A 22,268-nucleotide genomic window follows, 5' to 3' on the forward strand; every position below is an offset into this window, starting at 1 on the left:
AAATCGTAGCCTTGCTTATGCCGCGTGTGTGTGTGTGGGGGGGGTGTTTTTTTTTACGCCAGTGGGAGAAGACTCTTCCATCGGCATAGAGCGTCTTCACCACGTGTGCCGCAGTGGCGCAGCCCTGTAAGTGTAGACGTGCCCTGCGGTTGGAGCTTGGTGGATGAACGCTTGTTGCTGAGACTCCATGGAAGCAGAAATTTCTGTTGCTGCAAAGCAGCACCAGTGATTTGCGTGTCGGAATTGGCTTGGGTCTGCTGTGTAAAAAGCGACTGTTTCTATATGACAGGTCTCCTGTCTTCTGGTGCTATTTTTAGTTTCAATTCCAATTTCTTCTTAAACTTGTGGGAATTTCTACACAAGCACATTCAAATGCCTGCTCAGGAAACATGATCCGTGTACCAGCTGGGTGAACCCCCAGGGAAAGCTGGAATTGGTTACATCACATCTGGAGCCAGACACCTCCTTGTTAGTGCAGATATAGACAAGAAAGAAGCACTAGTATTTGTCCATCTCAATCCATTGCTGCTTCCAGGAGCAGTGACCCCAGTTCCAACCCTACTTTGGATTTGTGAGCTATAATCAGTTTTGATCCTCATGCTCTTAGAGTTGACCTCCAGTAAATCCTCCTGTGAAGTTTTTATTCTCCTTCTATGGGCAGAAGGAAGTTTCCCAAGCTGAGGGAACAACTGTTTCTAGTCTGAATCTCCGGATAAAGTATGTTAAAAATTCTGTATCTAGTTTCAACTGCTGGCCTAGAGAGAATTTGGTAGAAGTGATAAAATCTTCAGCTTTGCTGTCTCGTCATTGCAGTACAGAAGAGCTCAGCTCGGTGTTTCAGTGAACAGAACTGTTCTGTCCAGCTTCATTTGTTAGATTTGTAATCTCAGAAACAAACTCTCTTCATTATCTGTAGGTTTGTGTACTAGGCGGAGTAAGCTGGAAACTGCTGTTTCATAGAATCATAGAAATGTTGGACTGAAAGGGCCCTCAAGAGGTCATCTAGTCTAGCCTCCTGTAGGCAGGACCAAGTAAACCTAGACCATTCCTGAGAGGTGTTTGTCTAAACTGTTCTTAGAAACCTTAACCTCCCTTGAAATCCTATTCCAGTACTTAACTATCCTTTACAGTTAGAAAGTTTTTCCTGTAACTATCCTAAATCTCCCTTGCAGCATATTAAGCTGATTACTTCTTGTCCTACCTTCAGTAGACAGGGACAGTTGATCCCCATTCTCTTTATAACCCCGTAACATATTTGAAGACTGTTAACAGGTCCTTCTTTAGTCTTCTTTACTAAAGACTAAACATGCCCAGTTTTTTAATCCGTTCCTCAGAGGTCAGGTTTTTTAACGTTTTCTCATTTTCATAGCTCTTCTCCAGACTCTCTCCAGTTTGTCCACATCTATCATAAAGTGTCGTACCCAAAACTGAACACAATTGAGGCCTCCAGCTGAGGCCTCATCAGTGCTGAGTAGAGCAGAACAATGACCTCCTGTGTTTTACAGATTACCACTCTTGTTAACACACCTCAGGATGATATTAAGTCTCTTTTTGTAACTGCCTAATACTGTTGGTTTATAATCAGTTTGTCATCCCCTGTAACCCCACAAATCCTTTTCAGCAATACTACTGCCTAACCCAGTTATTTCCCATTTTGTAGTTATGCATTTGATTTTTCCCACCGAAGTATAGTATTTTGCACTTGTCTTTATTGAGTTTCATCTTGTTGATTTCAGACCAATTCTCCGATTTGTCAAGGTCATTTTGAATTCTAATAGTATCCTACAGAGAGCTTGCAACTGCTCCCAGCTAGGTGTTATCCACAATTTTTAAGGATACTTTCCCTTCCTTTTTTCCAAGTTATTAATAAAAATGTTGAATAGTATGGAACGCAGGGCAGACCCTTGGGGTACCCCACTAAAGTTCCCCCCAGTCTGACAATGAAACATTAATAACTACTCTTTGAGTATGGGTTTTCAACCCATTGTGCACCCACCTTGTAATAACTTCCCTAGTTTGCTTATGAGAATGTCATGTGGGCCTGTGTCAAAATATCAAGATATTTGTGTATCTGCAGTAAAAAAACAAACAGAAAAAAACTCAGCCCCACAATTAAATAGTTATTTTGACACCTGTAAGTATGGAACTTGGTCACTGGAGAGGAATGCAAAATGATCTATTGCAAAACAATGATTTGTTTAGTGTATGAGTTAAATTTGCACAGTGGCTGGTACTTTATTGAGAAGTGCACCTTGTATCAAGGCTGAGATCTGGCACTTATCATGTTGCTTATGCTGAAGTGGGGCTGGCTTTCCACCAAGGACTCTGCACTGAGCTGGATCAGGGTGGGGACAGACTGATGTGACTAGTGAGTTGCTCTTTGTTATGGATATTTCAGCAGACACATGGAAGCCCTGGAAGTGAGATGTGTGTTTCTCTTTCCTTTCTCTCTATTTCTTTCCTGGCTTTGGACTTGGCAAAAGCTCATTACGCATGTATGTTCTGAAGGAGGGATTGGGCAATGTTGGGAGTGCAGAGGCCTTATATTGGGACCTAGAGATAATGGGTAGCCCTGTGACAGAGCAAGCTAGTGACGAGGCACTTGCTCAGGAGGAAACAAATTGATACCAATGAGAGCAAAGGTGCATCAGTTATCAGCTCCTCAAGGTTCCTTTTCTGCACCATCTGATTGTTATAAACAGGCCAGTTGTGTGGCCTGATTGCCTTGTAGGAGTTTTAAACAAGGAGCTTGAGCAGTTTTTCTCTGTACTGCAGTGGTCCCCAAACTTTTTACCTCGTGTGACCCCCATCCCCACTGCCGAGCCGGGGCCGGGAGTGGGACTGCGGCTCTGGTAGGTGGGGACATGGACAGGGGTAAGGGGGATGAGGCTGGGGTCACACCTAGGGGCAGGGCTGGGAGCTGAGCTGAGGCAAACAGCTGGGGCCCTGGGCACAGGGCTGGGAACTGGAGCCCGAGGCTTGGGGCCAGCAGCCCGGGCTGGGAGCGGAGCCCCAGGGCTGGCAGCCGAGGCCTCGGGTGTGGGGCCAGGAGCAGAGCTGGGTGGTGCTCCCTCCCTGTCTGCTGTGGGGGCTGGCCTGGGCCCCCGCTGTGCCCCCACCCCCGCATGTGCAATAGGAAAAGCAGTTTTTAGTACTCTGGGTAGGAGTCTCTTTTTTTTTTTTAAATGTCACTGTTCTGAGTTTTTCAAGCAGATAAATGTTACTTTCCCCATTGGTTCCTTCCCAATTATTATAATACAAAATCCATATAGTAGTCTGTAACTCCCATCTGTATCAAATGGGTTTGTTTTTTTTACTGGTACAGTAATTTGTGTACATATTCTTAAAATCCTCGAACAAAATGTTCCTGTATTTTTTTTCTTTCTTTAGGAGCACTGAACTGTGCTTGTGGGATTATAGCCAGTATTTGGAAAGACCCTTTTAACCTTCTTATCCCATGAGGAATGCAACGCACTTAAAATAAGAGCCTGTTTTTTTTTCTGGGAACACGGGAAAACACTTGGCATACATATTTTCCTTGTATTTATCTCAGCATGTAAGCATTGTATGGCATGTTCCCTTGTTCTGTGTAAAGTTTTTCTTTTTCTTTTAGGAGTTGTTGGGTCTGAAGACATCAAACAGAATGAAAAAAATATCATAGTTAATCATAGCTGGAGCCATAACAGCGATGATAAAGCTACCCCTAGGTACAGTATATCTTAAATCCTCCTTGTCAAAGGAGACTGCGAGATCTGTTGTGCATGGCACCTGTGCTTGTAAGTTCTAATGAAGAATGGAATTGGTGGCTTTGTATATTTGGGTATTTAGCTACTGTCACCCTCCAAAGAGCATCACTGCACACTGGTGGCAAATGATGCATCGTGCCAGACAGGATGGGGGAAGTCTGCAGTTATTTATAGCGTGTCCAGAATAGTTCTGAGCGGTGCAAACTGCTGATAGTTCATGTGTCCCTGGAGGAGGAAGACACAGTAAAACTTTCTGCCTTGACTTCCTGGTTTTCATGTGGCTGAACTAAGAAGCTATTGTGAAAAAGGCGGCCATGTGGTACACACCAGTGCCACCTGTTGGCCAGCCTGTATTTGCAAAGCAAGGGAGCAAATAGTATGCTGTAGCTTTGTCGTCCCAGATGTTAGAGAGACCAGGGTAGGGTGACCAGGTGTCCGGTTTTCGACCTGAACACCCAATCGAAAAGGGACCCTGGTGGCTCCAGTCAGCACCGCCGACTGGGCCGTTAAAAGTCTGGTCGGTGGTGCTGTGAAGCTAAGGCAGGCTAGTCCCTACCTGTCCTGACTGGCACCGTGCTGCACCACGGATGCAGCCGGTCCGGCTTCTAGGCGGGGGTGGGGGGAGCGGAGACGGGACAGGACCTCATGCGCTGCCCCCGCCCTGAGCACCAGCTGCGCACTGCCATTGGCCGGGAACCGCGGCCAATGGGAGCTGCGGGTGCGAGCAGCGTGCAGAGCCACCCGCTGTGCCTCTGCCTGGAGCCGGACCTGCTGTCCGCTTCCAGGGTGCAGCACGGTCTGCAGTGCCAGGACAGGCGGGAAGCCTGCCTTTGCCTCCCCGCTGCACCACTGACCAGGAGCTGCCGGAGGTAAGCCCGTGCCCCAGCCCTGACCCCCAACACCCTGCCCTAGCCCTGAGCTCCCCTGCCCAAACCCAGAGCCCCCTCCTGCACCCCAAACCCCTCATCCCTGGCCCTACACCAGAGCCTGTACCCCCAGACAGAGCCCTCACCCCCTGGCACTCCTGCCCCAGCCCAGAGCCCCCTCTCACACTCTGAACCCCTCTGCCCTAGCCTGGAGTCCCCTTCTGCACCCCAAACCGCTTATCCCTGGCCGCACCCCAGAGCCTGCATCCCCAGACGGAGCCCTTACCTCCTCCTACACCCCAACCCCCTGCCCCAGCCCAGTGAAAGTGAATGAGGGTGGGGGAGAGCGAGCTACCGAGGGAGGGGGAATGTAGTGAACGAGGCGCAGGGGAAGGGGGAAGGCAGGGGGCGTGGCCTCTGGGAAGGGGCATGGCTAGGGTGTTTGGTTTTGTGGGATTAGAAAGTTGGCAACCCTAGACAAGGGGGTGAGATAATAGAGCTTGGTTCAATAAAAGATATGACGTCACCCATCTTGTTTTTTTAATAGGGAATAATAGTAATTTTAGTCTATAGGGCATTCCCACTTCTCTGACCTCCCAGATTGCTGCTATATAACATCCCATCTACTAAAACATTATTAAATACATAATATGAAAACCATACAGTACTAAATAATCTCCCCCCTTCCCCACCACCACACAGAGAGGACAGGGAGGGTCCTGTGGAGGGACTGGCCTTGACGGAATGAACAGCTTTCCATTCTCTTGTTAAGGTGGGGAGAGCTGGGTGGAGGCAGGCAGCTGGGGAGAGAGTTTCACCTCCCCACCCCAGTAAGCAGGGATACCATTTAAATTCCATCAGAGACAGGGTGAGTGAGGCACACTCAGACACACAGGCTGCACTGATTTAATTAACTCAGCTTTTAAATCCCTTAAGTTAAACTGGTAGAACACTTGTGTACAAAAGATCGGAGTCCTCTTGAGAAATCCTCATTTCAGCCTTGTTCTGTCACTGTGAAACAGGTTTTCAGTAGTAGAAATTATCTCTCCTTTGCACGATGGGGATTGGTTTTTTCACATCTAAATTGTGTTTTGTTGAGCTTGCTGACACACACACAGTGTATTAGTGTCTTGTTTTGCTTTCTGTTTCTGCTTTCAGGCAGAGTAAATCAGAGATGGATGTAACCAGTGAGATGGTGCGATCCTCTAGAATGATGGTTTCAGGCAAGGCTTGTATCTTATCAGAGCAGAAGTTTGGGCTAAGAGATAATATAGTTAAATCTCAACTGGAACTGAAAGAGGATTCCTACACCTACCTCCAGAATTTCAGGTAACAACTGTCCTTGGGAGTACGATTTTAGGCATAATTGCAAAATAAGTAAATCTCATACATTTTAAAAGGAAAAGGAGTACTTGTGGCACCTTAGAGACTAACAAGAAGTGAGCTGTCGGTCACAAAAGCTTATGCTCAAATAAATTTGTTAGTCTCTAAGGTGCCACAAGTACTCCTTGTCTTTTTGCAGATACAGACTAACACGGCTGCTACTCTGAAACCTCTCATACATTTGTAATTTCACCTGAAATCCCCAGCAATGGGAAATTTTGGAGGAAAATAGACTTTAGCCCCTGCCATCTGGAACAGCCTTTCTGCATCTCTCCTCCATTTACACAGTTGCAGAGGAGCATGCGGTCACATGAACAGCCCCTGCTTAAGCAAACGGCCTTTTTTGTACATCTTATTCATTCCTTGTCTCTTTTCAGAACTCACCTGAAAATGCTGCATCTCCCTTTGCCTCGGATTCTTGTCTCTCCCTTGCTTCTGTTTGTTATTTATCTCTGTAATGGTTTCTGGGAGACAGTTTGTATAAAAGATGATGTTTATACTGAAAACTTGAGTTTGGTTTAAATCTTTTAAAACAAGCCCTTTGTGAATAAAAGAACAAGTGAGAAAATTGTCCCAAACTATTCCCACACAACCCTGCTTGTAGTTCTTTTGTAAAGTAGATACACTCTGTCAAATGCTGCAGGAAAGTTGCTATCACAGGCTTGGATTGCAGCTCTAGGATTTTGTTGAACCTAAGTCTCTTTGCAGATTTTTTATTGGAACGTACAATGTGAATGGCCAGTCACCCAAAGAGAGCCTCCAGCCTTGGCTGAGCCATGATGTTGAGCCTCCGGATGTTTACTGTGTTGGGTGCGTATTTCTTTCCTGCTAGCCCTTCTGGAAACATCTCTGGGTAGCTTGCTGATGAATGTGTTGTGTGTATCTATCCAGCCAAAGCATTGCAAACAAGGGTTTAAAAGCAAAAATATTTGTATTATCTATAGTGGCTCTTATTCCGGAAGTGTTTGTTCTCTCTAGTGGCACAATGTACTTTGGATGCTTTTATGCCACACTGCGGTTAAGTCAATTTAATACTAATGATAATTTACTTTTGCACTTAATGCACTGCTAAAATCAGCATAACTGGATTAGAATTCCAGTTCCAAAATCAATTTATACTTTGTGCACTAAATGTATCTCTTCCCCAGCAGAAAAGGCAGGGAGAGTTAAAACAAGTAAAGTGAATGCATCCATGTGTTCCTCCCTCTGTTACAGCTTCCAGGAGCTCGATCTGAGTAAAGAAGCCTTCTTTTTCAATGACACACCAAAGGAGGAAGAATGGTTCAAAGCTGTAACTGATAGTCTTCACCCAGATGCCAAATACGCAAAGGTACATGTGGCTTGGGGGTGAAGTTAGTTTTGAAACATAAACCAGTTTCCAGTCAGGCATCTTCTCGTGTTTGCTTTCCCCTCGTTTGTCTCCATTGTGTCTGTCTCCTGTAGGTTTTTGCTAGGCCAGCAATGCTCAGTGTGGGTGGTATATAGCACTTCTGTGCAAGGCTCCCAGACATGGTCACACGCTCCTGAGAACGTTCCCATAAGCAATAGTAGTGAGAGCTAAGGACATTTGTGCCTCACGCTGTGGGTTAGAGAGGGGCATAACAGAGCAACCAGGCAAGTAGAGCTCCCTGCTCTGCTGAGATGAATGGATAGAAAGTCTTGGCACTTGCTGACCCCTGCTCAGCAGCAGCACCAAGCAATGAACTGTCCTGTAGTAGGACTTTTGCTTTAATTTTGTTTGAGGTTTGGTACCTACTCCTTAAAATCCTTGCTTTGGCTTTTTCTTCTCACCTCTGATCCAGGCGTGTGCCTTCTCGGGGCTGCCTCTCCCTCAGGCAGCGACTGGGGTATTGAGCCACTTGCCCTGAGTAGGGCCAGTTACTCCTGTCCCGTCTGGTGCTGTTGGAGCACCTACCTCTGTGTGCCATGTGTCAGGTGGGTGGCTCCCTAGAAGAGCAGTGTTGAAGCATTAATATTTTTGGTTGTTTAGACTTCAAGCTCACAACAGGGTGGGGTAAGGTTTTCCCCTGAGAAACAGTCCTGGCTATTGGTATGCCGTTGACTTTCTCTTTCAGGTTAAGCTTGTACGACTTGTTGGGATAATGCTGCTGTTGTATGTGAAGGCAGACCATGCTCTGAACATCTCTGAGGTGGAAGCTGAGACAGTGGGAACTGGAATCATGGGGAGAATGGTAGGAATGCAGTGTGTGCATGGGCAGGTGGTGGGAGGTTGTCTTTGGGAGGGCCCTGAGTAGCCTGTTCCCCTGGCCCTGAGTCACCATGACTGTTCCTGCAGCTAAAGGAGGCCTGGATGCAGCTGTCTCTCAGGGAGACACAAGGTGCTCCCAGGGCATGAAAGAGTGACACAGAATCTCACCTTTGGTACGTGCCTGATTGCATGTCGTGCTGGACTGACTCTCAAGAGAGTTTGAAATTGGCATGGAAACCGGGCCGGGCTGTATGCATCTGCTCAGAAGAACAGACTTCAGTTCTGCTCCGGTAGATTTCATGAGCTTTTTGAAGATCACGTGGACCACCTCTTTACCCTTGGAACCTACCCTCCAGTAATCCCCCAGATGCTTCATGGTGAGGGAAGTTCTGAGCATGGCCCAAAGCTGCCTTGTCATCTTACAAAATATTCTTTATGGCTTGTGTTGAAAGAACCAGTTTGTTACTTGGCAGTTTTAATTACTTGCCAAAGCAGCCAACCAGCTTATTCTTAATGGTATAATTTGCTCTCATATGAGCCGTGCCCTGAATTGCAAATTGAATTCCATGCACCCTCCTGCTCTGCTTTGCTGCTGTTTTCATGATGTACTATGCTAATACTTGCTGACCCTCCCACAGTGATGGAAGGGCATGGGCTGGCTCACTCTCTGAGGTTTGTGTATATTCTGCTTAGGGGTTTGCGCCTTTCTCTTTCCCCTGGAGCCAGACTGACTGTGCCAAAATCCTCTGACTTGTCCACTACTGTTACCCCAGTTTAGACATCAGTTCACCTACGATCCCAGAAAAACTCACAACCAGTCTCTCTTCCTGCCTACTAGGGTAACAAAGGTGGAGTTGCTATACGGTTCAAGTTCCACAACACCAGCGTATGCATTGTGAACTCTCACCTCGCAGCTCATACAGAGGAGTACGAGCGGCGGAACCAGGACTTCAGAGACATCTGCTCTCGGATGCAGTTCTGCCAGTCAGATCCAAACTTGCCACCCCTTACTATAAGCAAACATGAGTATGTTTCCAAGGTCTACATCCATTGGATCACTACAGTTCACTGCTTGGCCTCTGGCTTTGATGGGACAAGTGATGGGCTGTATGAGGGTGGCTGGCTATACTTTCTGGTGTAAGCAATTCCCCAGCAGGAGCTTGAGAGGTGTGGTCGAGTAGTCTGAACACAGGCCATGGAGCCAGGAACTTGTCAGTTCTAGTTCCAGCTTTGAAAATGGCTCCCTGTCACTGTCTCACTTTCCCCATTTGTAAAGTGGAGCTAACACATACTTACCTCCCCAGGGGGTTGTGAAGCTTAGGTTTTTTTTCTAGCGTGTTGGAAGATTAAAAGTACTATCAAAGTACTAAGGACTGCTATTGTCTGCTGCTGTCTCTTTTAGATCAATCCCAAAAGTAAATTGTAAGTAAATATCTTGCCTAGTGCATTGTCTTGTAATAAATACTTAGCATTCATGTAGGGCTTTCCTTCCATAGCTGTGATAGCACTTTGTGAGGGTAGGTCGGAATCATTACCCTCATTTTACAAATGGAGGAAGCCGAGGCACAGGACAACAGAGACTTGTCCACAATTGAGTCCGTGGAAGAGCTGGGAATAGTATTTGGGCCACCTGGCTCGCAGTCCTTTACAGTATCACATGCACACATGCCCCTTTTCCAAATACGGATAAACTAAATTGCATTGGAATGTTAAAGGGGATAAAAATTCAGATTTCTCGGCCTCCTGGTTCAACAGGAGCTGGAAGGTGGGAGTTGGGCGGTGGGACTGGCTGGGCAGGAAGCCTGCAGATACAGTCAGGATGCTGTTGCTGTGTCCCTGCTAATAGTGGCCTGGCAGACCTAGCCCCCTACTTCTTTCCTTTATACTAGTGAACCTTGGGAAGCTTGTCCCTGATTAAATGTCCCATTCCAGGGAGTGAAGATGAAGCTAACGTGTCGGATTGGCTCTTGGGTGCTGCAGACACATTAGTTTACTGGGCACTGTGCCTTGCCAAATTGCCCAGTAATATGGGGGCATGTTTTCTTCAGGAGCTCTGAATTTCCTTTATGTGCTTGTATCATGGCAGTGTTAGTAATTAAGCCTGCCTGCAGGCTGCAGACAGAGCTGGATGTTCATGTAGCCCTGCTTGCACGGAGATGCTACAGAACTGCTTGGGATTAGCTGGTTCCTAAACAGGTCAGTGCAGAAAGGAAGGTGTGGTTTCATCAGGCTTCCCCTTCACATTTGGCTGAGGCTGCCTGGTTCTGAGCACTGTCAGCGGGGTGAGATACAGGATGCTGCATGGGGACACAGCAGGCAGGGCACACCTGTAAGAGACCAAGAAGCCCTTCTGGCTGCTTGTAGAGACTACAGTAGGTGACTCTGTCAAACAGGGATTTCACCCTTGTGTGCTGTCCTTACAGTATCATCCTGTGGCTTGGGGACCTCAACTACAGGATAGAGCAGCTGGAGGTGGAAACGATGAAGAAGCACATTGAAAAGGAGGATTTTCAATCTCTTTATCAACATGACCAGGTACAGACGTGTCCTTCCAGAGGACAGGTGGGCCCACATCCCATTCTCCTAGGAAACTGACTCCTCTTTAGTGGGAGGCTTATGAAACTCTCATTTGCTCTGAAAATCACCTGCACGCTGACAGCATAGCTAACCCTGGCTATCAGGGTTCGCAGCACCAACATGCATTAGAAGCTGCTGTTGGGTTGGTTTGTTTGATGTCCATGGAATGATCTGAAATGGCTGCTGTCCCGGCACATAAGAGTTTGAGCCAGGAGCAGCGGTCCCTCCCATGGCTCAGTTGGCATCAGCATGCACTTTGTACACCAGGTCATCATCCATCCACCTCCTTAATAGCTGGTTGTGGGGCAGGACACCACAGCCTGGCAGGAGGAAGTCAGCCCTCTGAGGTATTGGATATAAGGGCTGCTCAGAGAGTTAGGTAGTATTGCCCTGGGGAGTGTGAAAGCTGATCCAGTTACACTTCCCTTGATTTGCTTGTCCAGTGTGGTTATCATGAAGGTTATTGTGGTTGCCCAGCCCATCCTCTATGAAGGGTGGGTGTAGGTGTGACTATGCCCATGAATACCTGGGTTCCGTCTCCCACCTGGAAAAATTATAAGTTGTGAAATGCTAATCTCCTAGTACTACTGTGAGGCCTACGAGAAGTGAATCCACAAGACATTTGTGTGCGTATATGCATTTTCACAATGGGCTTGATACAGTAATCCATGGGTGAAAATTCTCTCTGGCCTGTGTTACACAGGAGGTCAGACTAGATAGTTGTAATAGTCCCTCCTGGCCAGGAAATGTAAGACTCTGCATAAAATACTGTTATCACACTTCAAAAGTTCTAACATTAGAGACATTTCCATTCCTGTGTCTATGGAGATTTCCTTCGGAAGCGGCAGCACAAATGATAGATTGTGTGTGCATGGATGGGGGACGTGTGTGTCTGTGCGTAGGCATGCACACACTTTTATTAATTTCCCAGAATATGGTGTCCTTTTTCCCCACTCGGGACTCCAGAAGGACTTGTTTAAACAATCTAAGTTTTTATCTGTTTGGCTTTTTTCCCTACTAGTTGAAGAAGCAGATGGATGAGAAGGCTGTCTTTGATGGCTTTACAGAGGGAGAGATTACCTTCCAGCCAACCTACAAGTATGACACTGGCTGTGATGACTGGGACACTAGGTATGCCATGGGTACAACCTCAGCTGTCATGTCATTCATGTCCCTTAGCTCCTGTATGTATTGTTTAAGGCAGGAAAAACAAGTCTACAAGACCTTTTAGACCTAACAGACCTGAGGAAGTTAAAGAATTTCTGATTTTTTTTCAAATATTTGTACAGGTTTATATTCCACTTTTGGTGTGTGTGTATACCCAGCGCACTTGGGCTGGAGACTTTTGGTCAGCAATACCCATTGGGGTGGCTCACGCACCCCGAGTGTCCTGGTGCTTACAGCTGAGGGTATAAAGAGTAGGGGCCTCCCCATCATCTCGCAGTTCCTTTTGGCTGCCCATGGCTACCAGTTGGAGCTTGCGGTCATGCCTCACAGCTTACACAGCTCAGCATAGCCTCTTGCTCTCTCTTTCACTTGCCAGTTAAGACAGCTTTCTTAGCCTCAATAACATGTGCTAGGAGAGGAGAGGAGCTGCAGGCTCTGATGGCAGGACCTCCGTGTATGGTTTTCTATAAAGATAAAATTTCATGAAGGCCTCATCTGAAATTGCTATCAGAAGTGGTGTCGGATTTTCATTTAAATCAAATAATAAATCTACTGATATTCTTTCTGCCTGCTCATGAGGAGGAGAAGAGGTTACATGCACTGGACATTTGCAGAGCACTCTTGTTTTATATTGACAGAACAAAGCTGTGTAGCTCCTGTCTGAGTCTTTGTGGCTCACACTGAACGGATGTGAGGACAAGCTCTTTCAGCACAAACATCATCTCATGCATCAGGACTTGTTATGACTTAGCAAATGTGACATCTCCAGCAAGAATTACCGCACATTCTACCAGGGCTTGAGCTACCTCAGAGGGTTTCCTGAGAAAGATTTCAATCATGGAAGCTTGCAGAGCAACTGCATGGTCCTCCATACACACCTTTGCTCACAGTTATGCCATCATCAAAGCATCCAGAGCTGATGCAAACTTTGGAAAGAAAGTCTGTTGCTGTTTCAGTTGACTCCAAGTCTCCACCACCAAAGGGGCATTGCTTGGGTATGACCTAAAATGGAATATACATGGGTATAAGCATGTGAAGAAGGAACAATTACTTACCTGTACAGTAGCTGTGGTTTTTCGAGGTATGCTGTACAAATATATATTCCATGACCCTGCCTTTGATCCCTGCTACTTCCGATAACGGCAAGATTCCGGTGCAAAGGAACGGGTGGGGGGCCCCGCCCTGCCCTTCATGCATTCTTTTGAAGATTCGAGGATACTCAAGGTATGTGCATCATCCCAGTGGGTACTGCTGACCAAAAGTATCTGGCTGGAGTGCTCTGGACGTGCAAATATCCTAAAGTGTACAGTCTCGAAGAATCACAGTTACTGTACAGGAGAATAACTGTTTCTTTGAGTCCAGTGCCAAGGTAAATGTCCCAGACTCTCTTCCTTGGACACATTTTGGAAGACTTGGAATCCCATCACTAGGTTTGTGGGCACTTGTGCTGCCCCCTCTACTCTGACTCTGATGTTTGCTGGATTTTCCCTACCCCCTGTCAGGAATAAACCCTTTGATCTCCTTAGTTTTGAAGCTTCTTCCAATGTATCACTTCCTTCCTTTTCAAACAGAATTTTTGGAGATCTTTTATTTGCTGATGCCCAGTAGAATCTTTCCTGGCTTGGCTTGACTTGTCACAAAGAGTGCTTTCTTTACTGCAGATACCTATGTGCATCCCTCAAAAGACTACTGGGTGAATATTTTCTTCATGTATTGCCCAGCCATTCTGTACCATGCTGTTCTGGCTGAATTGTAGATTCTGGCTGCAAGGGTCAGAATGTTTGATTCTGCTCAACAGTGTTAAAGGAGAAATTTTAAGAGGAAAATTCAATTTTACAACTGGGAGTTTTCTTGCTTTTTCCAAAGTCCCTCCAGTCTGAAGCAATTCAGGATAGTCTCTAAATGCTGCTTCTCGTATAGTGTCGAGGGGGAAAAAAACCTGCTCCTCTTAAGAAGAACAAAGGTGAATGATGGTACAGAAATACATAGACAGACACACCCACCCTCTGCAGCTCTGCACAGAGAATGGGTTGGAAACAAGCTGCAGGTCCTGGTAGAGCACTGGCTAACCCTCTGCCACGGGAGAGATGCCTGTTCCTGGCAAAGCTCTTCTCTGCCTTGCACTGTTACTGCCCCTAGACTGTCTTCTGGGAAAGCTTTAATTGTGGCTTCCCGTTTTAGTGAGAAGTGCCGTGCCCCAGCGTGGTGTGATCGGATCCTCTGGAAAGGGAAGAATATTTGTCAGCTGAGCTATCGTAGCCACATGGCTTTGAAAACCAGTGACCATAAGCCAGTGAGCTCCATGTTTGACATTGAGGTAGGTGCACCGTGATTCATAGTAGTAACAGTGCTAACCCTCTCCCTAAGGTGTCACAGTGGCTGTACTGATTCCTTCTCTTCCCTCATAAGCTGTTGCTCTGGGTTTGTGCTTCCCCTAGCTTGGCCCTGATAACAATGCCCTGAAATGGGACCGTTGTTCTCAGTAAAACACAGATGTGACCCCGAGCCTGTTGCTCCTGGCAACATACAGTTGAGCTCATCCATGAGCAGAAATAGGTAGTTGTTCATGAATGTCCCCTTACACTTTGTTTCCTGCTTTTTACCTCTTTCCCTGGAAACCTGCAGCGTTTACATCAGCTGACAGGAGTGTAATTCGCTGCCAGGCTTTAACGAGCTGATCCCAATGCAGGCTGGCTGATTTTATCTGCTAGGTAGAGCAGCCTCCCACAAAGCCAGAAGCCTGCCCAGCAGTGGGCAAATGTTGGGTCAGAGACACTGGCCCATTTTATTCACGTTAGACGCTTTCCTGCATTGAATGAATTCTTTGGTAAAGGCTGGAAACTGGTTCCATTTTAACTTGCTTTTGGTAATAAATCTGCAGTAATTTTCCATGTGTTTTACCTGCGCTTCTGATTCCAGCCTTCTTTAAAATCAGGTTGCTCCATATGTTTCAGACTGTTACAATTCTCCTGCAGAGACACAGTAAATGCCCATTGGTGAGGTGTGTCCCCCTTTCAGGTGAAGGTTGTGAATGAGGAGCTCTACCGAAAAGCCTTTGAGGAAATAGTGCGCTCATTGGATAAAATGGAGAATGCCAGCATCCCGTCGGTGATCCTTTCCCAGACGGAGGTAGGACATGTTCCCATACTTTCCCTCCCAGGGCCATCAGCTCAAGGCAGAAATGAATTCTAGAACCAAGAGGTAGTCTAGTGTAATTGTGAGCACCGGGGGCTGCGAGTCAGGACTTGTAGGGTCTATTCCTGGGAAATTTAAGATAGAGGAATAAGCATGGAACTGGCGATCAGGAGCTCCTTAGTTCTAATCCTGGGTTTGCCACAGAGTCATGGTGAGGCCCAAAGCAAGTCACTATCCCGTTCGGCCTCCCTTTGCCCCTCCGTAAATGAGAATGAGAGTCCTAACTCAGGCCTGCTAAAGGACTCTGGGATCCAGGATGTAAAGCAGTTGGTATCAGTGAGTGCGAAGTAGAATGCTCATTATTTTGTTTAGTGACTTATAAAATTCTGCGGCTTGCACAGATGTTCCATAGCTGCTGGGAACGGGTACTTTCCATTCAAAAACCCAAACAGTACGCCACCCTCCGTGCCCCAGTTGAGTAGTGCAGGGTGGAATAACTGTATCCCTCACTTTAACTTGTTCTTAAAAACATAAAACCTAATAAACCCTGAACTGCTGAGATGTCTGGAGAAGGTCCACTACGTGAATGTCTCTGCTTGGAGTGCTGGATACCAGAAAATATATTCAACTGGAGCATTTAGGTCCCCCTGTGTAGATCTAGCTTCAGTGGAGTTACACCAGCAATGAATTTGTCCCACAAGGCTGATTGGCACAGATGACCTGGGTTCCTAGGAAACATACAGCCTTGGCAGGTCACATTTAATGTCAGGAGCTGGGTGTTTAATGTTCAGGCATGGCAGATATTTCATTAACTAATGATTAAGTAGCTGAGGCACATAGATGTTCTAGGGGAAGGACCTTTCCCTTCTCTTTGAGGAAGTTGCTGGCTGTGGGTGGTGATGGAGAAGCAAGAGATGGCGACACTGGCAATATTTGTTCCTAGTTCTTCTTCAAGGATGTGAAATACATGCAGCTGCAGGTGGAGACCTTTACTATCCGTAATGGACAAGTGCCTTGCCAATTTGAATTCATCAACAAACTGGATGAATACACCTACTGCAAAGAGTGGCTGATTGCAAACCCCAGTAAGGGCTTCCTGTTACCAGGTGACTGACTCTTCCAGAAGATTCTGCTTCTAACTATTCATCCCATATTAATAAACCGGTATCTGGCTTGTTCCACTTTGTTCTCCTTTCTGTTTGGAGTCTGTCATGGCCCCTGTATTAATCTGCCATTTGATAGGACTTGTCGGTTTCATGACTGTATTTACTGAGCATGTGTTTATTTTCTTCCTGCAGATTCTGAAATGACTATCGAATTGGAACTGTTTGTTAATAAATCAACAGCTACATGTTTGAACTCCGGAGAAGAGAAACTCGAAGACATTCTGATTTTGCACCTTGACAGGGGGAAGGATTATTTCCTGTCTGTGACAGGAAATTACCTGCCCAGCTGCTTTGGGTCTCCGATCCAGACACTGTGTTACATGAGAGAACCTATCCGGGACATGTCGGCAGAGTCCATTCGAGAACTGGTATGTTAATGAGTGAGCTGAAGATCTTTGGGAAGCGTGCCTTTCCAAGCCCAGTAGAACCCCCCCACCCTCTATTCGGCATTGGTGAGGCCTCATCTGGAGTACTGTGTCCAGTTTTGGGCCCCACACTACAAGAAGGATGTGGAAAAATTGGAAAGAGTCCAGCGGAGGGCAACAAAAATGATTAGGGGCTGGAGCACATGACTTATGAGGAGAGGCTGAGGGAACTGGAACTCTTTAGTCTGCAGAAGAAAAGAATGAGGGGGGATTTGATAGCTGCTTTCAACTATCTGAAAGAGGATTCCAAAGAGGATGGATCTAGACTGTTCTCAATGGTAGCAGATGACAGAACAAGGAGTAATGGTCTCAAGTTGCAGTGGAGGAGGTTTAGGTTGGATATTAGGAAAAACTTTTTCACTAGGAGGGTGGTGAAGCACTGGAATGGGTTATCCAGGGAGGTGGAGGAGTCTCCTTCCTTAGAAGTTTTTAAGGTCAGGCTTGACAAAGTCCTGGCTGGGATGACTTAGTTGGGGATTGGTCCTGCTTTGAGCAGGGGGTGGGACTAGATGACCTCCTGAGGTCCCTTCCAACCCTAATATTCAATGATTCTATGAACCCTCACTCAGTGCCAGGCTATTAAACCTCAAGCTGCCCCCTCGTCCCATAGTGTTAATGAGCATTCTCCCAGTTTCCTTTTATTACTATTATGGGGTTTATCTCCAATAATCACATTGACACCACCTGTTCCCTTAACCCCAGAAGGGGCTGGCTTGGTTGATGCAACTTATTTTCTCTGATGCAGTGTTTTCACAATCACCTGGGCTCTTTGAGCTAACTGAGTTCCATGCAGAATGTTAAAAAATGGTGTTAAAGATCCCACGGCACTTTTCCTATGAGTAGAGATCTACCTCAGTGTCCGAGGACTTCTCCTCACTGGTGTGCATTTGGTGCCCATTTGTTATTTCATTTAGGTGGCGCGGTATTGGAAATCTGTGTATTTTTGTGTGTGTGCATGCGTATGTGAAGCAGTTTGCCATCCTTTCAGGTGGAGGTACTGTGTAAGTGTTTATGCTGTATTAGTCTATACTCAGACCAGTTGGTGAGGCTGCCCTACTCCGTAATGTTCCTTAACGCTAACACCCCTGTCTCTCACTCTTAGTGCTTTGCAGAGTTAAATAAGAGTCTGGCTTGCTCCTTTGCAGACCCTGCTGCCGCTACAGATGAGTGATGACATTTTTCGGGATGAGAAGCCCCTGGACATCCCCAAAGAGCTGTGGATGATGGTGGATCATCTGTACCGCAATGCTTCCCAGCAGGTAGGCAATGTCTGCATTTGAGAAACCGCCCTCTGTTCTGCCAGACACTTAGCTGAGTTTTGAAGAACATCATGGAAATTAACAGCTTTTGTTGATGCTAGCAGCGTGGACATTAGCCAGAAGTGGGAAGAGTCCCTTCTCACAAGTGTAAGGAGATATAAAGGAGACTTGTGTGACAAGAGGCATGAGCCCCTTGAATACACTGATCGTGAAGGACACTGATTTTGTGTAAAGATCCAAGTAATGCATGTCAACAGCTGTTTCCTTTGTTCCTGCTTTGTTTCATACTGCAATACAGTAACCTGGGCTAGAACGGTTGACAATATGGTGCCTACTGATATGCACCAGTCTGGAGAGACTTTCATGGCACCCCTTGTACACCTATTGTGGGGTCTCTGGGTAAAGTATGGGTCACACGTGGTTACAGTAAATAGCATTGTAACAGATTATTCTGTTTGTTTCCCTCTCTGTGAGTCTAACGTCTGTGATTTTTCTGTTGCAGGAAGACCTGTTTCAGCAGCCGGGCCTAAGATCTGAATTTGAGCAGATCCGAGACTGCTTGGATACGGCAATGCTTGATACACTCCGTATCCTTTGGAGCTAGTGTTCAGTGAGGCTGATTTGTGTATCCTGTGCTAGAACCACTTTACACTTGGAGCCTCAAGCAGCCCTGGGGGCTCCATTACATGTTAGCGTCCCTTGTACTCTGATAACTGAGATGTGTTTCTTTAGCACTGATTGTATCAAGTCACAATGTGTCTGCCAGGTCTTTGCTAAATGGATCGATGGTCAGTGCAGGATGACCAAGCTTGCTTGGGGCCACCCCAATACTAGAGTGAATTCCTTCAGGAATTAAGGCCCATCCCAAACCTTCCCACCTTGCTCAAAGTGCAAGGCATGCTTCTTTGACCTTGTCTTCTCTCATGTAAACATATAGCAATATGTGTATATATAAAATATAGATTATCCAAAACAAAACACTCCACTGCACACATGTCTTCCCCTGTGGAAAGGAGGAGAGAACAAACACATGACAAAGGTTAGTCACGTTGCTTAATATAGTTCTGGAAGGTGTTCAGATCCTAGAGAGACTAGCGTGGTGTAAGAACATGAATAGAATAGTGACTGGTAAATGACAGGTATAAATGGTCCCAGTGTTTGCTATGTGGAATCAGTCGGGATAGTACAAACTCTACCAGTAGAGCCCTGCAAATCCGCGGGTATCTGCTTTATATCGGGGGACCATTTTTGCAGATAGCGCAGATGCAGATACAAATTTTGTATCCGCGCAGGGCTCTGACAGTAAGAGCCGGGCAGGCAGCTGTGAGAAACAGCAGTGCAGACCCTCCACCTGCCCTGGGAGAGGCCTGGGGGGCAGGGACACAGACCTGGGGCTGCTCAGGCTCCCCGCCCAAGGCAGATGGAGGGTCCACCGTAGCTGCCCACAGCTGCCCACCTGGCTCTTACCATGGTCGAGCTGTGGCTCTGAGCCGTCCCCCTGGCTGGAACTGGAGACCCACGCTGGCAGGCCAGAGGAAGGGGGGCGTGGCTCGGAGCCGCAGCTCAGCCATGGTAAGAGCCAGGCGGGCAACTGTGGGGAGCCACAGTGGACCCTCCCCCTGCCTGCGGTGCAGGGCAGAGGGGGGCTGAGAGAAGCCCCTGGCCATGTCCCCACCCCCCAGGCTCCCTGCCCAGCTGAGGGCAGGGGGAGGGTCCGTGACTTCGCACGGGCTCCCCCCAGCAGCCCGTGCAACTCTCCCCGACTGGGCTCTGGCAGGGGGGTGCCTCGGAGCCTCAGCCCGGCCACAGTAAGTAGAGTCCTGCAAATCCTCGGCTATCCACAGACAATTTTTGCAGATTGGATGCCAATACACATTTTAGTATCTGCGCAGGCTCTATCTACCAGCTATGAACATGTGTGGGAGTTGTGCTGAGGTCTCACCACTGATTAAAAGTTCAGCAGAGATGCTAACAAACCAGATCACTGCACTACCTTTTCTTTAACCATCATTGGGTCAGTCGGCAGCAACCATTCAGTAGCTGAGGCCCTGCTGTTGTTCCTGGAAAGCCTGCCGGAGCCTGTTATCTGCTACGGCCTCTACAACAACTGCTTGCATTATGCCAACGATTACACATTGAGCAGCCAGGTAATGCAGGCCCTGCTGCAGAGGGTTAACATAATGCCTTAAATGAACATTGAGTCTGAGTGTTCTGTGCCAAGCAGATAACGGACTCAAACCCAAATGAGCGTATAGTCTCATGGCTCTAGAAGGTACCTAGCACTGGGGCTCCTGGTTTTTATTATGTATCATTAAGGCTTGTATAATTGTATCGATGCTTTGAGCTTCTAGTCAATCTCTTGGTGGTTTTTCACAGTACAGTTCTTGCTTTCTTTCCAGGTTGTCTCCATGCTGCCCATATGCCATAAAAATGTGTTTAACTATCTGATGGCGTTTTTACGGGAACTACTGAAAAATTCAGGGAAAAACCACTTGGATGTGAATATTCTCGGTAAGGTGAACAAAGTGACCAGTGTTCTCTGTGGGGACTTGTAGTAGTTCATATAACAAGCCATGTGTTTCTCTGAAATGACTGCTTTAGTGGTCCCTTGCTGTCTGCTATTTCTGGTGTCTGGTATGTAACCTGGCAGGAATCAGACTTCGGCCAGGAACGCAGAAAATAAGGCATTGTCACACCAAAAATCACTCTCTTTTGGCATGTAGAACTTTAAAAAAGTGCTGCTGAAAAAAGGAAAAATTGTGATGGCCGACTTCGAACTACCCGCTCCTCCTCCTCTCCCACCCATCCCCAAGTGGAACCCAAGTGCTCCCCAGTTTTCTTTTGCGGGGAATTATCATTGACATCTGGCTATTGACTGGCTTTTATTGTGTCTTTTATGCAGCTAGTATATTTGGTGGCTTGTTGCTACGACCTCCTCCCCAACATCCTAAGCCTGATGTAACTGAGAAGAGGAAGGCTCAGCAATTCATCCAGCAGTTCCTCTTGAGAGAAGGCAACTCACCATGAATTCTAGATGCAGCTAATTTGTTTTTTAGATGAAGCTATCAAGTTACTGTAAAAATACTTTTGTACCGAGCGTAGCACCTTCAGAATGTTACAGTATTTTATTCAGAGTACAATCTGTTGATATTAAATACAGATCAGACATGTAGAACCAGTTATCACTGTATTAAGTTGTAAAGAATATTGAATTTCTAAATAAGTTTTATAAGACACAGAGCACTGACATTTTATACTGTATTTTAATTATTTAACTTGTATTAAAACCTCAATGTTAAGGTTCCTTTTATTTAAATAACAATAGCCATCTTAAAAAGAAAAGGAGGACTTGTGGCACCTTAGAGACTAACAAATTTATTTGAGCATAAGCTTTCGTGAGCTACAGCTCACTTCATCGGATGCATTCTTAGTGCACTTTCTCAGCCTGCCTTTCAGCCTCTTTCCCTGTTGGCTGGTCTGGGTGTTTGGTCTGTTCATTTTAATTAAATCCCATCCATTAAAAAGCATGAAGCAGTGGGAGAAATGAGCTACAGAACAGGAATTCCCAGGTCTCTTGCTAGCATTGCACAAACTGATCAGTAGAGTGCATTGAAGAGCCTTGCTTTGGGTTTGTTCAGAGGTCACGCAATCAGGTGAATGAGAAGAAATTTAACAATTTTATATCTAGATGAAGAGACTGTGAAAATACTATTATCCAGACCTATGTAGATCAGCTCATTTGCTGAAGATGTTTGCTATTTGTTATCAGGGCAGTGACTGATAGCCAGCATAATGTGAGATGGTTCTGTGGTAACTAAGAATATTGGGTCGATGAAATTACAGTATTGATGAATTGTTTAGCTTTGCAAATTCTGTTTTAAACATTGTATTCCATCATATTGTACAGAGTGGCAACTTTTTCTATAATTTAATTATATTTTGATGCTATAATCCTGTTAACAATAGCTACAGTGAGTGTTTGTCCCACTTCCTCCTCTCTGGGTAGAGCTGCAGTCTGTGGTCTGTCACTTGGCTTCCCGGTTTTGCTGTGGTTTTGGGGGTTAAAGCGCTCTCAGCCTTACTTTTTTCCCCTACTAGATACATTTCCTTTTCTCTCTTGTTAGTTTGAGGAATTCCTGGTCTTTTACACCTGTGTCTCCATCAATCCCATCAACAGTTAGGAGTAAAAACCTTCCCTCTCACCTGTCTAGTTCCACTAAACCAGTGATTCTCAACCCATGGGCTGCTTGTGGCCCAGTCAGCACCCAGCTGCAGCCCATGTGACATCCTCAGAGTCATACAGGTAGTATATATATTGTGTAGATATGGCCCACA

At 46.3% G+C, this 22,268-nt stretch overlaps 1 protein-coding gene across 4 annotated transcripts in view; it reads left to right on the plus strand.

Moving 5' to 3' along the window:
- The window catches only part of INPP5B (inositol polyphosphate-5-phosphatase B), a 51,035-nt gene extending 29,139 nt beyond the window's left edge, over positions 1-21,896 (plus strand). For 3 of the 4 annotated variants that reach the window (XM_048825876.2, XM_048825877.2, XM_048825879.2), the window contains 17 exons: positions 3,614-3,707; positions 5,771-5,941; positions 6,704-6,805; positions 7,211-7,325; positions 8,071-8,187; positions 9,043-9,230; positions 10,628-10,739; positions 11,803-11,912; positions 14,130-14,265; positions 14,967-15,077; positions 16,027-16,189; positions 16,382-16,617; positions 17,820-17,933; positions 18,436-18,520; positions 19,953-20,080; positions 20,333-20,444; positions 20,836-21,896. In XM_048825876.2, coding sequence (XP_048681833.1) covers positions 3,614-3,707; positions 5,771-5,941; positions 6,704-6,805; positions 7,211-7,325; positions 8,071-8,187; positions 9,043-9,230; positions 10,628-10,739; positions 11,803-11,912; positions 14,130-14,265; positions 14,967-15,077; positions 16,027-16,189; positions 16,382-16,617; positions 17,820-17,933; positions 18,436-18,520; positions 19,953-20,080; positions 20,333-20,444; positions 20,836-20,960 — 2,219 coding nt within the window. In that variant the 3' untranslated portion in view covers positions 20,961-21,896. Of the gene's footprint in view, positions 1-3,613; positions 3,708-4,511; positions 4,616-5,770; positions 5,942-6,703; positions 6,806-7,210; positions 7,326-8,070; positions 8,188-9,042; positions 9,231-10,627; positions 10,740-11,802; positions 11,913-14,129; positions 14,266-14,966; positions 15,078-16,026; positions 16,190-16,381; positions 16,618-17,819; positions 17,934-18,435; positions 18,521-19,952; positions 20,081-20,332; positions 20,445-20,835 lie in introns of those variants that run through there. The other variant, XM_048825878.2, reaches the window with a different exon arrangement.
- Positions 21,897-22,268: the final 372 nt, after the last annotated feature.

The sequence above is a fragment of the Caretta caretta genome, chromosome 19, assembly GCF_965140235.1.
Source record: "Caretta caretta isolate rCarCar2 chromosome 19, rCarCar1.hap1, whole genome shotgun sequence".
NCBI lineage: Eukaryota > Metazoa > Chordata > Testudines > Cheloniidae > Caretta > Caretta caretta.